We start from the raw sequence: 19,386 nt of genomic DNA, 5'->3' as shown, positions 1-19,386 counted from the left end.
AGTGCTTTTTAATATAATTTGTCAAGAAAATTTAATAAAATTAAAAAATCTAATTATTATTTATTTTGTAAAAAGTGATCATATATAACTTTTGTTAGTTTTTTAATTTGATGATTTTTAGTTTTTCATTATTTATTTTGTAAAAAAGAATTCAATTACGTCTTTACCCTTATTTAAATTAAATCTAACATCTTCCCTTGTGGTCGGGTGGCGAGTTCTTTAACTACTGGAGTTAGATATATCCAAGGGTCTTATGTAGGATCTTGTGTTTAAGTCGCGAGAAAAATACTTATCATATTTGTACAATTATCTTGATCCATTGGATTTGTAGAATGTTCTGTAACCTTGAAAATTAGGCAGGCTCAATTAACAATGGTGCCCGAATACCTCAATTATTTAAAAAATTATAATAATAAGTCTAACCTTAAGTAAATGTTCATTGTCCCTTAATTGAACAATTTATAACTTCTATTTTCTCATTAATAAAGTTTGAAGAATTTATACCGTAATTGATAATATTTCATCCCAATATATATATATGCTTAGTCTAATGCAACATATATTTCGACCAATATTAATATTATATCGTTTCAGTAGCCAGCATTATTTGACACTCATCAACATAGTTAATAGAATTCGAATACTGCACAAGTGCACATACTTCTTGCAATAGTAGTGAATAAATGTCAATTGATAATGCTGAACATTGTTTTAAAACCCGGTTCGGCCAGTTGAATCGGTTCAACCGGGACCCGAGACTTTCTCTGGACCGAATTATCCGTTTCACTATTCATCAAAAACATTAAAAATTGGGATAATGATCGACGAATAATTGAACGTTGAGATATTAGAGCTTCTAAAGAAAAAGTGTCTATGAGTGTGATGGTGACAACGAAGTTGATTTCTGATAAATGAATCGACCAACTTTTGCCAATGATTGACGAGGCTAACGAGGATAGGCTCAATAGGGAGAGGTGGGTTTTAGTCAAGAGGCAGGGGGGACTATTTTCAGAGTGATGGGGAGGTTTGTCGACGTCAACATCAGTGAAATCTAATATAGAATGTCGACGTCAACATCAGTGAGATCTAACCGAAATCGAACCGATATCAGTCAGATCTTGACTAAATTTTCTAGGGAATGAGCTTAAGGGATGATTGAAATTGCATTTGAGATATCGCTGTCGCCAACTAGTCGACTACTGATTTGTATTTGGAATGTGTTCGCTAAATTTGAAACATGTAAAGACTGGACAAACTTTTAAGGGTGTATTTGCAAAATTTTAAATTTTTTGTCACCCAATTTGACCACCAATTAAACCGGTCAACCTGAGATCCGACAACTTTGTCGAGTTTCACCTCGGGTTGGGTTTTAAAACATTGATGCAAACATCAAAAACCTAGTCTTCAAAATCCTTTTTATCGGGCCTTATACAATATAGAGAAATACTACACTTACAAAGAGCTATACAAAGTGCCCCATACAAGATGTTGCAAATTCCTGAGTCTTCCTAATACACTCGGCCTACTCCCTCTCTATTTCTAAGCCATTTCCCCTCCAATGTTATAAAATCAAATGTTGATCAATCATATCAAGATATTTTTCCATGTAATTAGTGTTTAGATACTTGGATCTTGCATGCCAAAGTCATACATCTAGTACAAAATTCGAGCAACAGTAAACACTTTAGGGAGTTAATGTTCATGAAACATGATACACAGACAAAAATAAAAGACCTCCAACTGTACAACTTCGATGAACTCTGCAGTCAACCTAAGGCTCATGATCTTTGTCTTTGTGATGGCCAAAGCATCTATTAGCTAGCCATCTTTAGTCTTTACCACCCTCCAATCAGCAATCATATCTATGCAATAACTAAATAATTCTTGAATTCGCTCAGACAATTTACAGCAACTGCAAATAACAAATATTACATATATAAACATGCCTCACTACTGAAACTGATTGCTTTGTCAAATCTACTTGTTGACATTTCTTTTAACCGGATGCAGAAAAAATTGCGTCGTCCGAGTCCACCTTTTGCTGAAATCATGAATAAGATCGAATGGGCATGTCAGAAACTTGTGGGATTAAATTTGATTGCAAAAAATGTGTTATTAATCTACAATACAACATACCAGCTTGAGATGTTTCAGCAAAGCTCCATGTAGTATCCTTCTTAGCTTTTCACACTGATCAACCATGTGACCCAACCTGGTCATATCCTCGAGTTGGCACCATAGACGCTCTATTGTTGTGTATGGGAACCAAACAGCAAATGGTCTTTTCCTATTAATAATGTCAGCTGGTCTCTGCAAAAGTTTTACAACGGCAGCATTCTTTAGTACTCAACCATTGGAATATCATTAAAAAACACTTGTAGATGAACATAATATCTAGAGCAAAAACAAATAAATTAGGTATAGTTAGACTTTGTAATTTTCTTTTTTAAGAAAATATTAAATTTTATTCAAGTTTTATGGGTTTTAGGGATTCGCCCCAGCCAGGCCAAAGACATCAATCCCTGCCCCCGAAATCAAATTAGGGATGAACGATGATCCCCATCCAATAATTTGGACACTTAATCAATGCCTTTAAGATGACCGAGAAGACTTATCCAGTATCTACTACGGTTCCATTACTAAAGATGGGACAAGGATTGCTTAAATTAGAATTCAGAGATATACATAAAATTATGTACAAGTGTGATTAAAAAAAAGCCAATATTGATGATGCTTAGGCATTGCACAGCTAAAAGCACAAGTTATCAAAAGTTCTCTCTTCGGACAAAGATTTAAAAGGCTCACACAATTGCTTTTCTCACAACATGGGGAGAGCAAATTTGCATCCAAACCATGTCCAAAATCAGTTGTATAGTAGCATAAATTTTCACAATTTTAAGAGTTCAATGATAGTCCTGGTTAAAACAAACATACAAACAGGGATATTGGCTGGTCTAGTATGCAAGATAAGATAGCCAGGGAAGATAGAAACTTACCATTGACGCAAATGACTCTATGTACTCCAGCAGCAAATTTGTTGCCTCTGTATATCGACCATAATCAACATATAGTCGAAACAAGGATGCAGGACTTGATTCTTGGCCAGTCATACCCTTGGTCCTATCTCTTTGACCATCCTGTCAAACCAATGGAAACACAAATAGATTTTGGCATGACATATCATCATACTACAATGATGAGAAACTATGCAGCTCTAGTGAAAGACAATGGACTTATAAAAGAGAATTAATTGTGGAAAGGGAAGAGCTTGATGAAACGGATCATCATAAACATCTTGGACAGCTAGAATCATATAGAGTAAACTAGAGTCACTTAATCAAGCTTGCCAACGCAAGAAGGGCCCTCAAGAATAATACTAGGTTGATGAATATATCAATAAAAAAACTAATAAAAGGATCAGTATATGTTTGTCCCTTCTGGATTCATCACACAGTCGATAAAAACAAGATGTCCATCGTCTAGCAAGAAAAATCACCTTGAACATATGAACCAACCATAGAGGCAACTCAATCTCTGAATCCATGCGAAGAAGTGTCTCAGCAACAACTACTGGTAATCCAGCATGGAAATCTTTATATTTTTCCTGCAATTATGAAATATTCCGTCAGGGGAGATTTGACGGAGCAAAAATGTTTTTTTTTTTTAAAAGAAACTCAAGAAAACATTATAAATTGACAAGAGTATTACAAAGAAGTGAACAAGCTGTCCACAGTATATCTATACATGTATGAGTAAAGATAGCCCAAAAACAAAAACTAACTAAAGATACAGGACATAAAAAAGGTCCTCAAATCCAAAAATAAATAAATAAATAAATAAAAAGGAAAACACTCCGTTAATCACATCACTTCAGCCTCCCAATTGTTAAGAATACAAGGCACATAAAAAATTTATGTGACGTAGAAGCCCAAAAGTTAGCGTTGTCCCATCAGTATTCAGTTTCAACACAAAATCAGCACTTGCAATCCCTATCAACTTCCTTCCAATCATATGTAGAAACAGCATGAGGTGCAAGTAAATGTACCACTAAGTACTTAAAGAACTCTCAATATCAAATTTAATTCCCAAGAGTTTTACCAATTAGCCGTATTAGAAAACAAAATAAATCTCTAGACTAGCTTAGCCCCATCTGAACTAAATTGTGTAAGTTCAGGACTAAGAGAGAAAGGAAAAAAAGAGACATTAGAGGGAAATGTTGAGTGAAAAAACATAATAATAATATATGTTAGTTAAGCTACTTCTGCTAGAATTATTTTCATACTACTGTCTTCATCTAGACATAGTTAATATACAGTATTAGGTATTCAAGTTGAAGTGCCGCAGGCAGAAATATATATTAACTTAGTTAAGAGTAGCAAAAAGAAAAAAGGAAGCCAAAAAATTAAAGCATGCAAATAATACTGACAAGATAGAGCTCAAGGGTTTCCCATTGACCATTCGCCTTGTGTTGTTTAGTGGTTGGTATGTTATCAGGAGAACCATGAACAACCACTTCATCTTTTGATGATGTAAGCAAGAGACCGGGAGTCCTGAAATCCTTCCTAAGATTAGTGAATCACAGTATAATACATTTACAAGGAGATACACATGGTTCAAAGTAAATGAACAAAAGCAAACCAGAGTTGCTCGGATGAGAATTGTCTTACCCGCTATAAGAGGAACCTGCTTTACTCGGACAACAGTTTAATGACATAGCAGAGAAAACTCTCTCCAATTCACTGAGCAAAAGGAAAAATGTAATATTACTGAAATGTGAAAGGAAGCATGTATGCTAACTGTGGAATATATTATGCAACCCAAGAACAAAATATATATACCTCTTCAATCTTGAACCCTTGCAAAAGTTTAAAAGAACTGTAAATGCCATATCATACAAATTTTTCTGGACCAGCAGATCAACCAAATCTAATGGGGCTTTGTCAATTCCTGGAAGAAATTTAGTATATAAATAATACGTTATTTAATATGGAAAAGAAAAGATAAGCAACAAAGGAAAGCTAATACTCAAAAAATTCTTAGAACAAATCTTGAGAAAAAGAAAATAACGACAATTTTTTTAATAATAGATTTCGTGATTTCCCCACAGCAAGCAAAGATAACAAGGAAATTAAATTTAACAAATTGTTAGAGACCGTGGGAGTATATGTGTCAGATACCACGGCATGAGTACTGATCTGCTTTGTTGACATTCCATTCTATACCCATGCCAAATACTATGTTATATAGGAGACAACTACACTAACACATTGAGTTTAAGGTCTAGTAGATGCACCCGGTTAAATCATAATAATATAGGACCCCATAAAGAAGATTACCATTAAATGTCCATTTGACATTTTCCACTGAGAGTAAGTATTCAGCCGAAGTTAGCACAAACTCTTTCTCAAGTTTCTGAATATCTATATATGAATGCAGCCTTTGAGGTTGAATATCATTGCCAGCCACTGCAATGAGAAAGCATATTATTTCCTTGAACTAAATATTACATCCGTCATTTTATAAACATAAAGAAATATCAACTAAATATCCAGTCAATAAGTCACCAGTGGGCTGCAATATAAACATATACCAAGGAAAAATCAAATATGAAGAGCCAGTTTGAGACTGCTGTAGCCAGGCTATAGAAGATAATCTACTGTACAGACAACGTACAAGAAATTTGATAAACTTTAATTAAAACTTGTGTTTTTAAATCGTATATGTATTTGGTAATTGTAATTGGTAATTAATTTGGATAATGATTAATATAATACTATGTTGCAATATATATTATTTTATTAGGATACCTTTAGATTTATAATTTTATCAGACCATGATATAGGCTGATCTTGAAATCCTACTCCTAAATGATTTTGAAAATCCTTAATAAAAAATCAGCTTATAGCATAATCACTTTTGTAAGATAATTACCCAACACTTTTGAGTTGTTTATTTATTTCATAAGTTACAGCAATCCCAAACACGCACAAAACCTAGTAAAATAGCAAACATAAAAACCAAATTTCTTGGTTGACTACTTACATTGTTCTTTTACCATCTTTTTAGCCTTTTTACTAGGATAATTCCCATTTTGAAAAGAAGTTTGCCCAAGCAAAGGATCAATCCAAGCATATGTAGGATGAACAAGATGCAGGGCATTGATAGCTGCAGAGAGCCCATTCAGCCTCTCTTGAAGCACCAATAAAATCTGCTGGTGATCTTTTGGAAGTGGTCCATTTCTCAAACGAGCAGAATACAGGTATATGTAACTAGCTGCCCTTCTCCAGTTATGCCTTTGAATTTCAAATGCATAAAGCAACTTATATGGGTTTGGTCTCGCCAAGACATCTGAACGTTCTGCCTGATTAGTGCAAATATGTCAAAGATAAACAGTAAGCAAGAAACTATTGAGAATGCAGAAGCAAGGAAACTTGATTTTCTTCTTTGCAGCTAGGACATACCTTCCAGGCAAGCTCTCGTTCAATCTTCTCTGCTAAACCAATGAAGGGTAGTTGACCATCACAAAGAAACTGTAGTAAACATATATGAAAGTCCCCAAATAATTAAAATATTGATTAAAAAGTTTGTTTCCTAGGAATAAAAATGAGGAACTCTATAGACACTCGCAATAAACTTTGAGCAGGTTCTCCCACACATCACATAAAATAATACAACTCTATTTACTTTGGTAAACAAAAATAATTACATGTGTAACACTAGACAAGAACTGTAAACTTGGAAAGTGAAAATGACATAATAACAAGAAATTGATGGTGATTCCCTGCTAACATTTATGGCTTTTTCAGTCCCCGTTAACTCCAGTGTTTGGCATATACTTGATTCCTAATTTGAAAACAGAAGTATAATTGGAGAGAATATGTTCATCACCCCATGGAGGTCAAGTTATAAAGTGGTTCATGTTCCTAAATTACATTACCCAAACTCCAGTTTAAGAATATAATCTGTTTTCATTCCTTTCTAAAGGCAAAAATTAATAACGATACCAGTAACAAACAATGAAGAACAAAAGGAAGAATTATGATTTGGTACAGAACCTTTGTTGCTTTGCGCTCGTAGAGAACTATAACAAAACGTCTCAGGCAGATGTATTTGCTCTCCTCATCAGGATTTGAAATTATTGCACAGTATGCATCATGTAAAAGATTAAGATCTAAAGTAAATTTGAAGACATTCGCCCAAAGTCGCCCTTTGATAGTAGTGGCTGATTCATTTTGTGGATTTCCACCATAACAATCATCTTCTGGACCAACAGCTTCATCAACTTGCTCAAGTGCAGCAAGAGCAAACTGGCAAGAACCTTCACTACTATTATATTGCTCAAATATCTGCATTGCCCATTGATAGTAATGAAGCTTCCATGCAGCAGATGACAAACAACCATCTGGGTTGAAAAATAAAGATTTAAATTAATGAAAAAATTATATCAGCCATTAGTTCAAAAGATCAAAGAATTGTTGCTTTGTGTGGAATTATTAGAATTTTCTTGAATCAACTTACTTAAACCAAGATGTGGCAACCCTGTTTTGTGAGATAAACTTTGCAAAGCCTCACAAGCTCCTTGTCCAGATGAAGCTCTGCAGTAAGTAGTTTAAATGCCAATCAAAAACCACGCTATAGGCATTTAAGCNGGATACCTTTAGATTTATAATTTTATCAGACCACGATATAGGCTGATCTTGAAATCCTACTCCTAAATGATTTTGAAAATCCTTAATAAAAAATCAGCTTATAGCATAATCACTTTTGTAAGATAATTACCCAACACTTTTGAGTTGTTTATTTATTTCATAAGTTACAGCAATCCCAAACACACACAAAACCTAGAAAAATAGCAAACATAAAAACCAAATTTCTTGGTTGACTACTTACATTGTTCTTTTACCATCTTTTTAGCCTTTTTACTAGGATAATTCTCATTTTGAAAAGAAGTTTGCCCAAGCAAAGGATCAATCCAAGCATATGTAGGATGAACAAGATGCAGGGCATTGATAGCTGCAGAAAGCCCATTCAGCCTCTCTTGAAGCACCAATAAAATCTGCTGGTGATCTTTTGGAAGTGGTCCATTTCTCAAACGAGCAGAATACAGGTATATGTAAGTAGCTGCCCTTCTCCAGTTATGCCTTTGCATTTCAAATGCATAAAGCAACTTATATGGGTTTGGTCTCGCCAAGACATCTGAACGTTCTGCCTGATTAGTGCAAATATGTCAAAGATAAACAGTAAGCAAGAAACTATTGAGAATGCAGAAGCAAGGAAACTTGATTTTCTTCTTTGCAGCTAGGACATACCTTCCAGGCAAGCTCTCGTTCAATCTTCTCTGCTAAACCAATGAAGGGTAGTTGACCATCACAAAGAAACTGTAGTAAACATATATGAAAGTCCCCAAATAATTAAAATATTGATTAAAAAGTTTGTTTCCTAGGAATAAAAATGAGGAACTCTATAGACACTCGCAATAAACTTTGAGCAGGTTCTCCCACACATCACATAAAATAATACAACTCTATTTACTTTGGTAAACAAAAATAATTACATGTGTAACACTAGACAAGAACTGTAAACTTGGAAAGTGAAAATGACATAATAACAAGAAATTGATGGTGATTCCCTGCTAACATTTATGGCTTTTTCAGTCCCCGTTAACTCCAGTGTTTGGCATATACTTGATTCCTAATTTGAAAACAGAAGTATAATTGGAGAGAATATGTTCATCACCCCATGGAGGTCAAGTTATAAAGTGGTTCATGTTCCTAAATTACATTACCCAAACTCCAGTTTAAGAATATAATCTGTTTTCATTCCTTTCTAAAGGCAAAAATTAATAACGATACCAGTAACAAACAATGAAGAACAAAAGGAAGAATTATGATTTGGTACAGAACCTTTGTTGCTTTGCGCTCGTAGAGAACTATAACAAAACGTCTCAGGCAGATGTATTTGCTCTCCTCATCAGGATTTGAAATTATTGCACAGTATGCATCATGTAAAAGATTAAGATCTAAAGTAAATTTGAAGACATTCGCCCAAAGTCGCCCTTTGATAGTAGTGGCTGATTCATTTTGTGGATTTCCACCATAACAATCATCTTCTGGACCAACAGCTTCATCAACTTGCTCAAGTGCAGCAAGAGCAAACTGGCAAGAACCTTCACTACTATTATATTGCTCAAATATCTGCATTGCCCATTGATAGTAATGAAGCTTCCATGCAGCAGATGACAAACAACCATCTGGGTTGAAAAATAAAGATTTAAATTAATGAAAAAATTATATCACCCATTAGTTCAAAAAATTAAAGAATCATTGCTTTGTGTGGAATTATTAGAATTTTCTTGAATCAACTTACTTAAACCAAGATGTGGCAACCCTGTTTTGTAAGATAAACTTTGCAAAGCCTCACAAGCTCCTTGTCCAGATGAAGCTCTGCAGTAAGTAGTTTAAATGCCAATCAAAAACCACGCTATAGGCATTTAAGCAAATAAGCATAAGCCAAATATAATAATCAATTTGAGAAAGAAAAACAGTAATTATCTATTGAAAAAATAATGTTTATTAAGAAAATATGATTTTAGAGCTGATTTTGCTACCTATTATAAAGAACTCACATTATGTTTTACACTGCAAAAGAATTTGAAAAGAAGTAAATTATTAAACATACAAGCCAAATCTGCTTTATGCCAAAAGCAAGAAGTCTCGACATGGTCCAAAAATATGAAAATCCAATTACTGAGATGAGCACATAGCCTCAATCATACAGAGAGGTATTAAGTTTTGAAAAAGATCTCTAAGATAATAGTCAAAAATCCAATAAACTAAACAAATTTAACTAAAATTAGTATAATATTTTGGGCAAACATACAGCCCAATGCTCTCAATCTATCATCATTTAATGGAACTTTGCATCAAAACAAGTACAAGCTCCCAAACAGCTCTCATTAACACATGTCCAACAGGTTCAGTAGCTTTTCTCATTCTCAAAAACTGAAGCCTGTCTGCTGATGAACTTTTGAACCATTAGAAACAAAATTCTGAAATATGAAATAAAACGAAGTGAAAATTTTACATTATCTTTTTTCTCAATTTGCCAGACAAGTCAGATTCCAGTGCCCCCTCTGGAGCTGATTTCGTAGGTTACACAGTAGAACACGAAGATTATAGCAAGTAATTACGATATTTATAAAGATATTAAATACCTGAAGAAACAACGAACAGCTTCAGTGACTTTCTTCTCTTTAAGAATTCCAGGTAATCCACATTGTGCTTGTGCCAGAAGGCAACATCCCAAAAGATGTTGAAGAAGAGACCAATCACCACCAGTATCTTGGATACTTCTAAATATTTTCTCCTTTTGCGAATTTGACTCCACAAGGGTAAGTAGGTACTGAAAAAGTGGCCAGGAAAAAGAAATAGTTCAGCAAAAATTCTAAAAAAATATATGTACATCTGTGTGTTTATATGTCTATGTAAACTTTTCTCCAAACGAATTTTAATGCAGAAAAAGAAAGGCACAGGAATAACCTGAACAGCATCATACTGGCCATGCTTAAGCAGGATCAGTGCAAGCTGAGTTGAATGCCGCAAGAAAGAAGAAGATTCCTCCCCAGTTTTGCCCCAAATGATCCAGCTAGTAAAGCCCCGAACTGAACCAGTAACTTCTTGTGGATTAGGGAGACATCTTGGTAAGATGCAGCTAGGATCTCCCAAGGAACTTTGATTATTTAGTAAAAGTATAAAAGCTAAGGTGAAATCGCATTTGCCAAGCTTCTCATTCCATGATCTTTTCCCAATGTTGCTATCTAGAAAATTGACAGATATTAGGATGATTATCAAGTCAATATTACATCAGAAAAAATGATCTATTCAGTAAACGCACTAATGGCAGACTATTTACTTCAGCTCCCATGTTGTCAAGCATGTTATCATAGAATAGGCTAAATAGTAAATTTATTGTTCTAACGCTAAAGTAACATGGATCTTTCAAGTGACATTTAACTTTAAATTTTTCTGTAAATATGCAGTTTAGTTATTCCAACAATAACCAAGAAGAACTAAGTACACTATTTACAGAATTACCAATTTCATAAATAGTGTGAAAATACTATTAGAAAAGATTGATTTCATCCAACTGAAGAAAAAGAAATGGCAGAATGTAGACCAAAAATTCTGTTGATTCAACTATTAAAAGGAGATTTCATTCTAAACAACTAATAAAGAGGTGAACTTGGATCAGACAGGATGGAATATACTCACGAGCTGGTCCCCAGGCTCCCCACTAGTTAGAGAATGAGAGTTTGGGGAGATCAGTTGAATTGAGTTGAGAACAAGCACTTGCGATAAAGAAAATTTTTGAGTTTTCATTACTTTTAAAGTTTCGGGAACTTCCTTTCTTCATTATTCAACACAACTGAGAAGCTTCAACTATGTAGGTGGAAAAGATTTTAGTGTAGATCTTGAGTAAGGTTTTCTATGGTTTAAGAATGAGACCTATGTTACCCATCTTGTATATTTTTCAGAGCTTTTGGGTCCTTGAGACCGCTTGTCCTTTTTTGTTAACAACTTGTCCGTTCTTGTATACTTTTATGTTCTAATATGTTTTCTTTGTTTCCTTGGGACAAAAAAAAAGTTCAAGGAAATTTATTCGAAGAGTACATGTATTTTCTTTTGTGTCAATTAATTTACAAGGATTTCAATTTTAAGCCCCAAAGCCCTTAGAGTTCGAATCATATTGGCTGTAAATACAGAATATTAATCAAAAATCAAATTATACAATTTTGAACTTAACTGAATTGTCATTCAGGCAAAAATATTTGTCAACTCATCAATTTCCAAGAAGTTGATTTTCTTTTCGTTTATAATAGCAATTAGATATAATATTTCAACAAAACTTACCTGGACATATAAGATACTAATCAAAATCAGATAAGAGAATGCAACTTTTATTGTAATTTCGTTTGAATAAAACTATCCGTCAACCCATCAATTTAGAGTAGGAAATTGATTTTCTTTTGGTTTATAGATGAAAATTATTTATTACCTCAACAAAACTTACCAATTTGTAATGATGAAAGTTGAGAGCTGAAATCTTCTATTGCAGGTGATTCAGAAGGTGTGGTGCCAAAAAAGAGAATGATAAGCCACTCAGTAACAATTTCTTGAATCATCGGAATCAACTCAAGTTGTATTCTTGCTATGTCATCATGCAACATACTAATCTGCAAGCAAAGACCAAGAACTTACATATAGAATTTTAATAAATGCAACCAAACAAATTACAAAGCAAATTATTAACAAACACACAAGGGAAACATTTACAAAAAGACAAATAGATGATGTTAAAAGAAGCATATCTTGGATCTTTCAAGCTTCGTTTGGCTCACATTTGAGAATACTAATAATAGTATTCCCAATAAAGTTAAATAGTAAAATTGTAAAAACTCACAATATTATTTAGTATTATTCAAATTTTTTTAAACCCCCTAAATTTGTTAATTTAATTAAATACCCCTAAATATTTTTTTAGAAATTGCAAAAAAACCCCAGCAACCCACATTTACCAAATTCCGGCCACCACCGTCGGAAGATGGCCAGAATCTAGTATAATGGCGCACTACCGACTGAATCTGGCCGATAGTACGCCGATCTAGTCTTTTCTGGCTAGATCCATCGAAAAATGCCAGATCTAAGGCCAAAGATCTGGCTGTTGACAGCTAGATCTAAGGCCGTAGCCAGTCGTCAACGACGGCCAACACATGGTCGTCGTTGACCATCAACGACGCCGTATCTTTCGCCGTCGTTGACGAGCAAATACAGCCAGATCTAGCCTTCAATGGCCAGATCTAACCGAAGATCTGGCATTTGCAGGCCAGATCCACCATGGATCTGGCCGGAAAAGGCCATATCGGCGCACAACCGACAAGAACCAGCCGGTCATGCGCCGATACTCCGGCCACCCGCCGGCGGTGGTGGCCGGCTGTCCGTATTTAATGGGTGAGTTAGGGATGTTTTTGTTAACTTTTAATGTTTTATTATAGGGGTGTTTAGTAAATAAACAAACATAGGGGGCTTTTTTATTAATTTCCAAATCCTACATCGTAATACCCACCCAATTCAACTTTTTTTAACTTTTTTCAAAAAACTTTTTTAAAAAGTGTAAAAAAGTGAACCAAACGGAGCCTCAATTGTTAATTTTTCAATTTAGATCAAAAGCTCAGCTCTACAGTAGAAAAGTTCATTTACAATGGAAAAAGTAAATAATAGAAATGCAAAAGCATTCTTGTTCAAATAATTAAGGATAGGAGCACCATAGATAGTTCAAGACTTCCGACAAATTCTCTTAACAACTTCAAGTAAAAAAAAAAGAAAAAAAATGGCAATTTTATCCTTTCACAAAAAAATAAAATGAATTCTTTAATAGTCAATTCCTGATAAACAATAAGTTGTTTATGATACTACAGATATAGAATCCTTAATAGGAAACACAATGAGAATGCACACAATAAAAAAAAAATAGAGTTAATGACAATAATTCCCCTGAGGTTTGATTTAATAACAAAAATCCCCCTATGGTTACTGAAATAATAGAAATCCCCCTACCATTAAGTTTTAGGTTTAAAATAAAAAGTAGGAGGATAATTTGGTAAATATTCATTAACTCATATAACTGTATGATCTAATGGCTCACTAACAATTCACTAACCTTGAGGATTTCAGAAACCTCAAGGGGATTTTTGTCATTACATCAAACCTCAGGGGTCTATGATTTAACCCTAAAAACTATGCAAACATTATAGATGCTACAAACATGATATCAATATAAGAGGAAGTACAAGAAAGTTCTTCAAAAATATGGACACAGAGCAGACACTATAGTTATTCTATGAAGTAAAGTGCAACATTGAAATTGAAGTATAAGACAATGGGAGAATCTGACCTGGCCACTGATGTTCACCAAATAGCTTACAAACAGAAGAACATCTAATGTAGACTCAAACATCACCTTCGCAATTTGAGAAGTTGCCTGGACTAAAATGAAAGTATTGATATTCAAAACTATTTCAGAGTCAAAATTTTGTATGATTTTGCAAGGTACAAGAAACTGCAGATAGCTCTCGATGACATTTAGGACTCTATCCCAAGATGCAGCCTTTTTGCCCACAGCATGAAGAGACAGTAGCATGTCGACAGAAAATTTCCTAAGATTTTTGTGATCTACAAGCTCCTTCTCTCTAGCAACATCAGCTCCAAGATCTGATATATTGAGTGCCGTTACTGATGAACCATATCCTGTTTCTAGAATTTTCAGTAAGCGAGGAACAATTTCTTCAGCTGAGATAATTGATGTGCCCACAAGTGATTCATAAAATATTGCAGAAGCTGTTTTCCCCAATTGTTGGCTGATGCTAGTAATACATCTAAGCACTTCGAAAAGAATCTCACGTTCAGAACCATCATCCGAAAACTCCAACCCAAAACTTGTTGGCTGATCATCAAATTCATCAGAAGAACCTAGAAGAATATGGAAACATCAAAGTGTCATTAAAAACAACAATCAATCAGAGAACAGAAATAATACAACCAAGGGAGTGTGAGAGAGAGAGAGCATAAAGAATAACAGAAAAAAAATTGCTAGAAGCAAATAAGAACAAACTTCTTCATTCTACTTCATTTAAAAAGCATGAATCTCTAACATACCATCAATAAGCAGCTCAATTTTTTCTAGATCACGAAACACAGATACTGAATTCTTTCGGAGTAAACCAACAGCACCTGTTGAAGGGTGAACAAACAAACCATATGGCTCATTGATCTTGCACCAGTGATGGAAATAACGAGAACAGAAATTCTTCCAGCCATAAAATATGGACAGAGGATTTTCAGCAATGCCCTAGCACAAAACATACACTACATTAGTAAGCAAACAAGCAGAACAACCCTCCTAAACCCCTTTGAACGAAGATAAAACTAAACTCCAAAACAGTGGGACTAAGACAGAAGTTAAACAATAAAAACTACAATAATAAAGCCAAACGAAAAACCTCATGTTCAACAAGTGAAATGATCTCCTTTTTAAGTCCATCGACAGTTAAAGACTGAAACTCAGAATCAGTCCAGTGCCTATTATAATCCAGCAAAGTTGCACGTAAAACCATATTATGATGAACCCCAGGATGAAGCAGCCTGCGTATGAAAATAGAAGATAAAAACAGAACAACGTAATCCTGCAAAAATTAAAATGCACGGTAAGCAACATGACTTTTGAATTTAGAACTTCCAAAATGATGACGATGATCAGGAAATAGAATAACAATAAAACATAGATACAATAAAGTACACTTGCTGCAAGGGGAATTATTGGTTAGGCAAATGTCCATATCACTGGAAACGGGATTTAGAGAAGTAAATGAATAAACAACTTGAAAAGGAAAATATAAAGTAATTAAGCAAAGCATTCATGCATAAACAGTAATCCTAGGTGACATATTTCATTTATAAAAACTAGAATGCCAAGTGAAAATTGGAGGAAATTAGTGATATTTTCTCATTGTGTGCAAATATTAGAATGCCATGTAATTCTCTATATTAACGAGTAATTTGAAAACCTGACGGGAGGGTAATTGAATTTCCCTTCAATTCAATTCATAGTGTCTTCAGTAATATGAGAAGTGTGTCAATAATTCAGTATGTAAAACAAAGAGGGAAATATATAAAAAGAAAAAAGCAAAACCCTGTATCCTTTCTAATCTAAATGAAATAAACCAACAACTCCAACAGGAGAATCTAAATTTTATTATAAAGCAACAAAAGCATCAGTGTAGTCATGCACCTTGGGAGATGTAACTATTGAATGGGTAATTGACAGAAGATCATCAGATGGATGTTCAGAACTTTGAAAAAGCATGTCAGCAACAAACTCTTCCTGCAAAGCATAACAGTGTGCTTCTTCCCTGACAACAAAAGTCGCACAAATAATTTAGTTAGAAAAATGATACATTAGAAGTTTAGTCATGACCAATGGAGAAAAAAAAATCCAATTTCCTAATCAAAAGTCTGTAGTTCTAAATTAAAATATTCCTGCCATACTTCAACGCATTCTTTCCATTTTTTCATGTAGCATAATTTGGATAAACTGAAAGTACTACATGAAGTTTGAACATGATAATCTTAGAATTATTATAAAGTGTGTCAAATAATGATTAACTAGAAACTCACACAAGACCATCCTTATGGAACAAATTGTGAACTACCAATCCACTATCCTTCAATATCCATATCCTGTCTGAGGCAAGTTTGACATCAATGCATGAACCCTGACATTAAAAAAAAGAAAAAAAAGAAAAAAAGAAAATAGCAAATAGCAAATAGCAAATAGCAAATAGCAAATGTCAGCATATCAAAATACAATAAGGCAATATATATCTCTCTCTCTAATACTAGTGTTTACCTCCTCCATTGGAACATTTAGCATTGAGGGTTCCAGTGACAATATCGGCTCTTTCCCCCAACTACATTGAAGACTATATACATCGATTGCCTCCATGCCAACTTCCTTCACACAAGTATCAATCAAAATTACAGCAAACAATGAGAGACTAATAAGACATTAAAATGATCATATTTCTTAAAAATGTTAAACATAGATAAAAATAGTGAGTAATCAGATAAACATAACTAAATAAAAATACTGATAATAAAAGGACTTAAATATTGCATATTGTCTACAAAAGATCTAGACTGAAAGAAGACTAAAAGATTTAATCAGAAGTAATTTCTGACGTCACTACAAACAAGCATGTAAAATAAGCACAGTAGAATGCGACGAACACTGTCAACTATATACACAAACATAAAATGTATAAACAAAAAAGAAGAAAAAGCAAAGTCAAGCAAAAGATTGAAGAAAAATTGATAACTCCAACAAAGGGAACTTCAAAACTTCTGTATCTTTTCAATTGCATTCTATAACATTGTATCACATTTTATTTAGCAATATTTGAGAATCAACTTCAATACTATCGTGTGGGACAGGGATAATCCCTCCATTAAATTCCAATATATGCTTAGGAAATAACAAAACTCCTTGCCCACTTTATACAAATCTACCCATGCCAAAAATTTGCTCTAGTAGCCATTGTCATCCGTGTTCCCTTAGCATTGTTAGCCTTGGGTTTAATATAATTACAACAATATTGTATAAAAGGTACACAGCAAGACTTAAACATGGTAATCTAGCTGACACAAGAACGCATATCAAGGGACAAGATGAGGGATAAAAAAGGAAACAGATATATATGTAACAAGTCAATGAAGAGCTTTTTAAGACCTAGCCTTATCAACAATCACCTTCGGGCCACAATTACCTCTCTTTCTTGCTCTTTCTTCCCAGCTCAATAGAGCACATTATTACATCAACGAGTATTTATCCTAACTCCAGTCAAAATTATTTTGGCCAAACAGTTACAGAAATTTTGACTTGAGGCATGGCCAACCCTGACTTCCAAATCAACATTAGACATGAACCAAAGCTTAATCCAAGAACCCAAATAAACCTATCTGGTAAGCAAACTATCATATTTTTAACCCTATGAAAGATGTCAGAAACTGAACTTGAATGAAAAGGAAGAACTTATAGTTTGCCACTTGTATCAAAATCATTAAAAACAACATAAAAATACATGCTACAACCATGATCTTTAGTCTACATCAAATATTGAAAATTCCAATTCATAAAAAAATTAAAAAAAAAAAAAAATGTAAGATAGGATATAATAGATAAAATATGCAAATCCAAAATTTTATGCTTTAAAACCAATATAAAGACTAGTCATTCATTTGGGGTGCATACCGAAGTATATCTATACCAGATTGCCAAAGGAATAACACTTGAGTTGGAATTAGTTTCACCCACCCACAACCTCACAAATGGAGCTCCTGAAAGTAAGTGGAAGAGAATATGCAATGATAATATTAGTTTCAAAGACTAATAAATTGAAAACTTTAAAAAAAGCACTTTGATGTTATAAATAATTGGAGGATATCCACTTTCATGGTGCATTGGTGATTTCGGGTGGAAAAACAAAGAGCTCTAGCATTTTTGTCTTATTCACGATAAGTTCATCAAGCCACATCATCTATAAAGTAAATCTGAATCTCGATACATGCTAACCATATAATTCAAAGTGTTTAAAAATAAAACCCTTTTGTTCAAGAGCTAAGGCATAGACATAAAGGAAACATATTTTAATTTGCAATTCTGAAAAAGAGAAGCGATAGACATTGCCTTCCACTGATGGATTGGTAATTGTATGACTAAATATTCTGCTCCGAGAAGAAAGATCCCATACTCGAAAAATGCCACCAGAATGAAGCACATACACCAGTATTTTCCCTTGCACCTCTGTTATAACCAAATCCTGGACAGCCCCTACCATCCTACCCCTGCATCACATGACCTTAAGCAATATAAAAATCACCAAAGTTATTGTTCCACTAAATTAAAAAAAAAAAAAAAAAACAAGTACAAGTACCTTGACATTAAACCCCACAAACGACCAATTCCTGAATCGTCCCGTAGCTCCTGCACAAAACCTAAAACATAACAGGTAATAAAATTGGAAATTAATCATAACCATACTCATGGTTGATAAAGAATAAACCATTTATAGCATACCAGGAGCGGTGGGGTGATGAGTGGCAAGTTGAAAAAAAGCAACAGATCCATCATTTCTGCCCACAACCAGGCATCCAGAAGTGGCGGCTGCACTTGTTATGGGAATGTCTCCATAATTTACCAAATTAAACTGTAAAAGGTCTTCTTGTGGAAAAATAGGATAGGTTTCATAATCAGAGAAATTTGCAGAAAGTTTGAGAATGAAAACGATTCCAGAAACGGATAAGACACAAAGCGAGTAAACATTGGGGGCGAGTTCAAAAAGAAAAGCAAAAGAAGACAGTTTACAAGGGAAATTGATTCGCAAACCAAGAATGGGAAATGGCTTAGAAAAAGAGAAAGGGAGTAGGTCGAGTGAATTAGGAAGACTCTCGCGAATTCGCAAAATGAGATGGAGAGAAGGATCACCAACAAGAGCGCATGAAGCGTAACCATCAGCACGAGGAGCAATAAAATTAGAATGTGACTGTGACTGTACATTACTACTAGAAGAAGAAACCGAAATCTCAATAAATTTAAAGGAGTCGCTACCGATGATCGGCACTTCCGTCCCCGCCCACCTCCATTTACTTGACATGGTTTCCGCTTAAACCCTAGCTCCACTTGGTTAACTTTTGAATCAAACCCACCGTTGCAACAAATTAAAATGAAAGTACCAGAAGATCCTGTTAGGGACTCTTTTTAGAATTAATCTAATCA

At 34.2% G+C, this 19,386-nt stretch overlaps 1 protein-coding gene across 4 annotated transcripts; it reads right to left on the bottom strand.

Annotated features, from left to right (window-relative positions):
• Nucleotides 1-1,844: 1,844 nt before the first annotated feature.
• LOC116143545 (nuclear pore complex protein NUP160) lies at nt 1,845-19,298 on the bottom strand. Of its 4 annotated transcripts, none has more exons than XM_031428994.1 (25): nt 18,688-19,298; nt 18,545-18,605; nt 18,298-18,455; nt 17,863-17,948; nt 16,462-16,566; nt 16,230-16,327; nt 15,844-15,964; nt 15,056-15,238; nt 14,712-14,904; nt 13,951-14,525; nt 12,070-12,232; nt 10,539-10,816; nt 10,214-10,401; nt 9,367-9,443; nt 8,904-9,250; nt 8,310-8,378; nt 7,891-8,209; nt 5,337-5,465; nt 4,839-4,947; nt 4,668-4,739; nt 4,427-4,550; nt 3,497-3,604; nt 2,997-3,137; nt 2,137-2,310; nt 1,845-2,041 (listed from the first exon to the last, which is right to left on the bottom strand). In XM_031428994.1, exons 1-25 carry the CDS (start codon nt 19,262-19,264, stop codon nt 1,997-1,999), a joined length of 4,500 nt encoding a protein of 1,499 aa, XP_031284854.1. In that variant the 5' UTR covers nt 19,265-19,298; the 3' UTR covers nt 1,845-1,996. The 4 variants fall into 4 exon arrangements, with proteins under 4 accessions (XP_031284854.1, XP_031284853.1, XP_031284855.1 ...); XM_031428993.1 differs by lacking the exons at nt 7,891-8,209; nt 8,310-8,378; nt 8,904-9,250; nt 9,367-9,443 and adding exons at nt 6,043-6,361; nt 6,462-6,530; nt 7,056-7,402; nt 7,519-7,595; XM_031428995.1 differs by lacking the exons at nt 7,891-8,209; nt 8,310-8,378; nt 8,904-9,250; nt 9,367-9,443 and adding exons at nt 6,043-6,361; nt 6,462-6,530; nt 7,056-7,402; nt 7,519-7,595 and having other exon boundaries at nt 17,926-17,948.
• Nucleotides 19,299-19,386: the final 88 nt, after the last annotated feature.

Source organism: Pistacia vera, unplaced genomic scaffold (assembly GCF_008641045.1).
Source record: "Pistacia vera cultivar Batoury unplaced genomic scaffold, PisVer_v2 Contig430, whole genome shotgun sequence".
In the NCBI taxonomy this organism is placed as follows: domain Eukaryota; kingdom Viridiplantae; phylum Streptophyta; class Magnoliopsida; order Sapindales; family Anacardiaceae; genus Pistacia; species Pistacia vera.
Note: the sequence above shows the minus strand (reverse complement) of the source record. Positions and strands in the feature narration are given on the sequence as shown.

Bases quoted from the DNA above. Each gene is read 5' to 3' on its own strand.
- LOC116143545 (XM_031428994.1), bottom strand. From the start codon at position 19,264: ATGTCAAGTAAATGGAGGTGGGCGGGGACGGAAGTGCCGATCATCGGT. The intron at 4,948-5,336 runs GTAATCTTCTTT...AATTTCTTCCAG, and splicing joins TGTCAAATGGACATTTAATG to GAATTGACAAAGCCCCATTA. The intron at 2,042-2,136 runs GTATGTTGTATT...TCATGATTTCAG, and splicing joins TGCTGAAACATCTCAAGCTG to CAAAAGGTGGACTCGGACGA.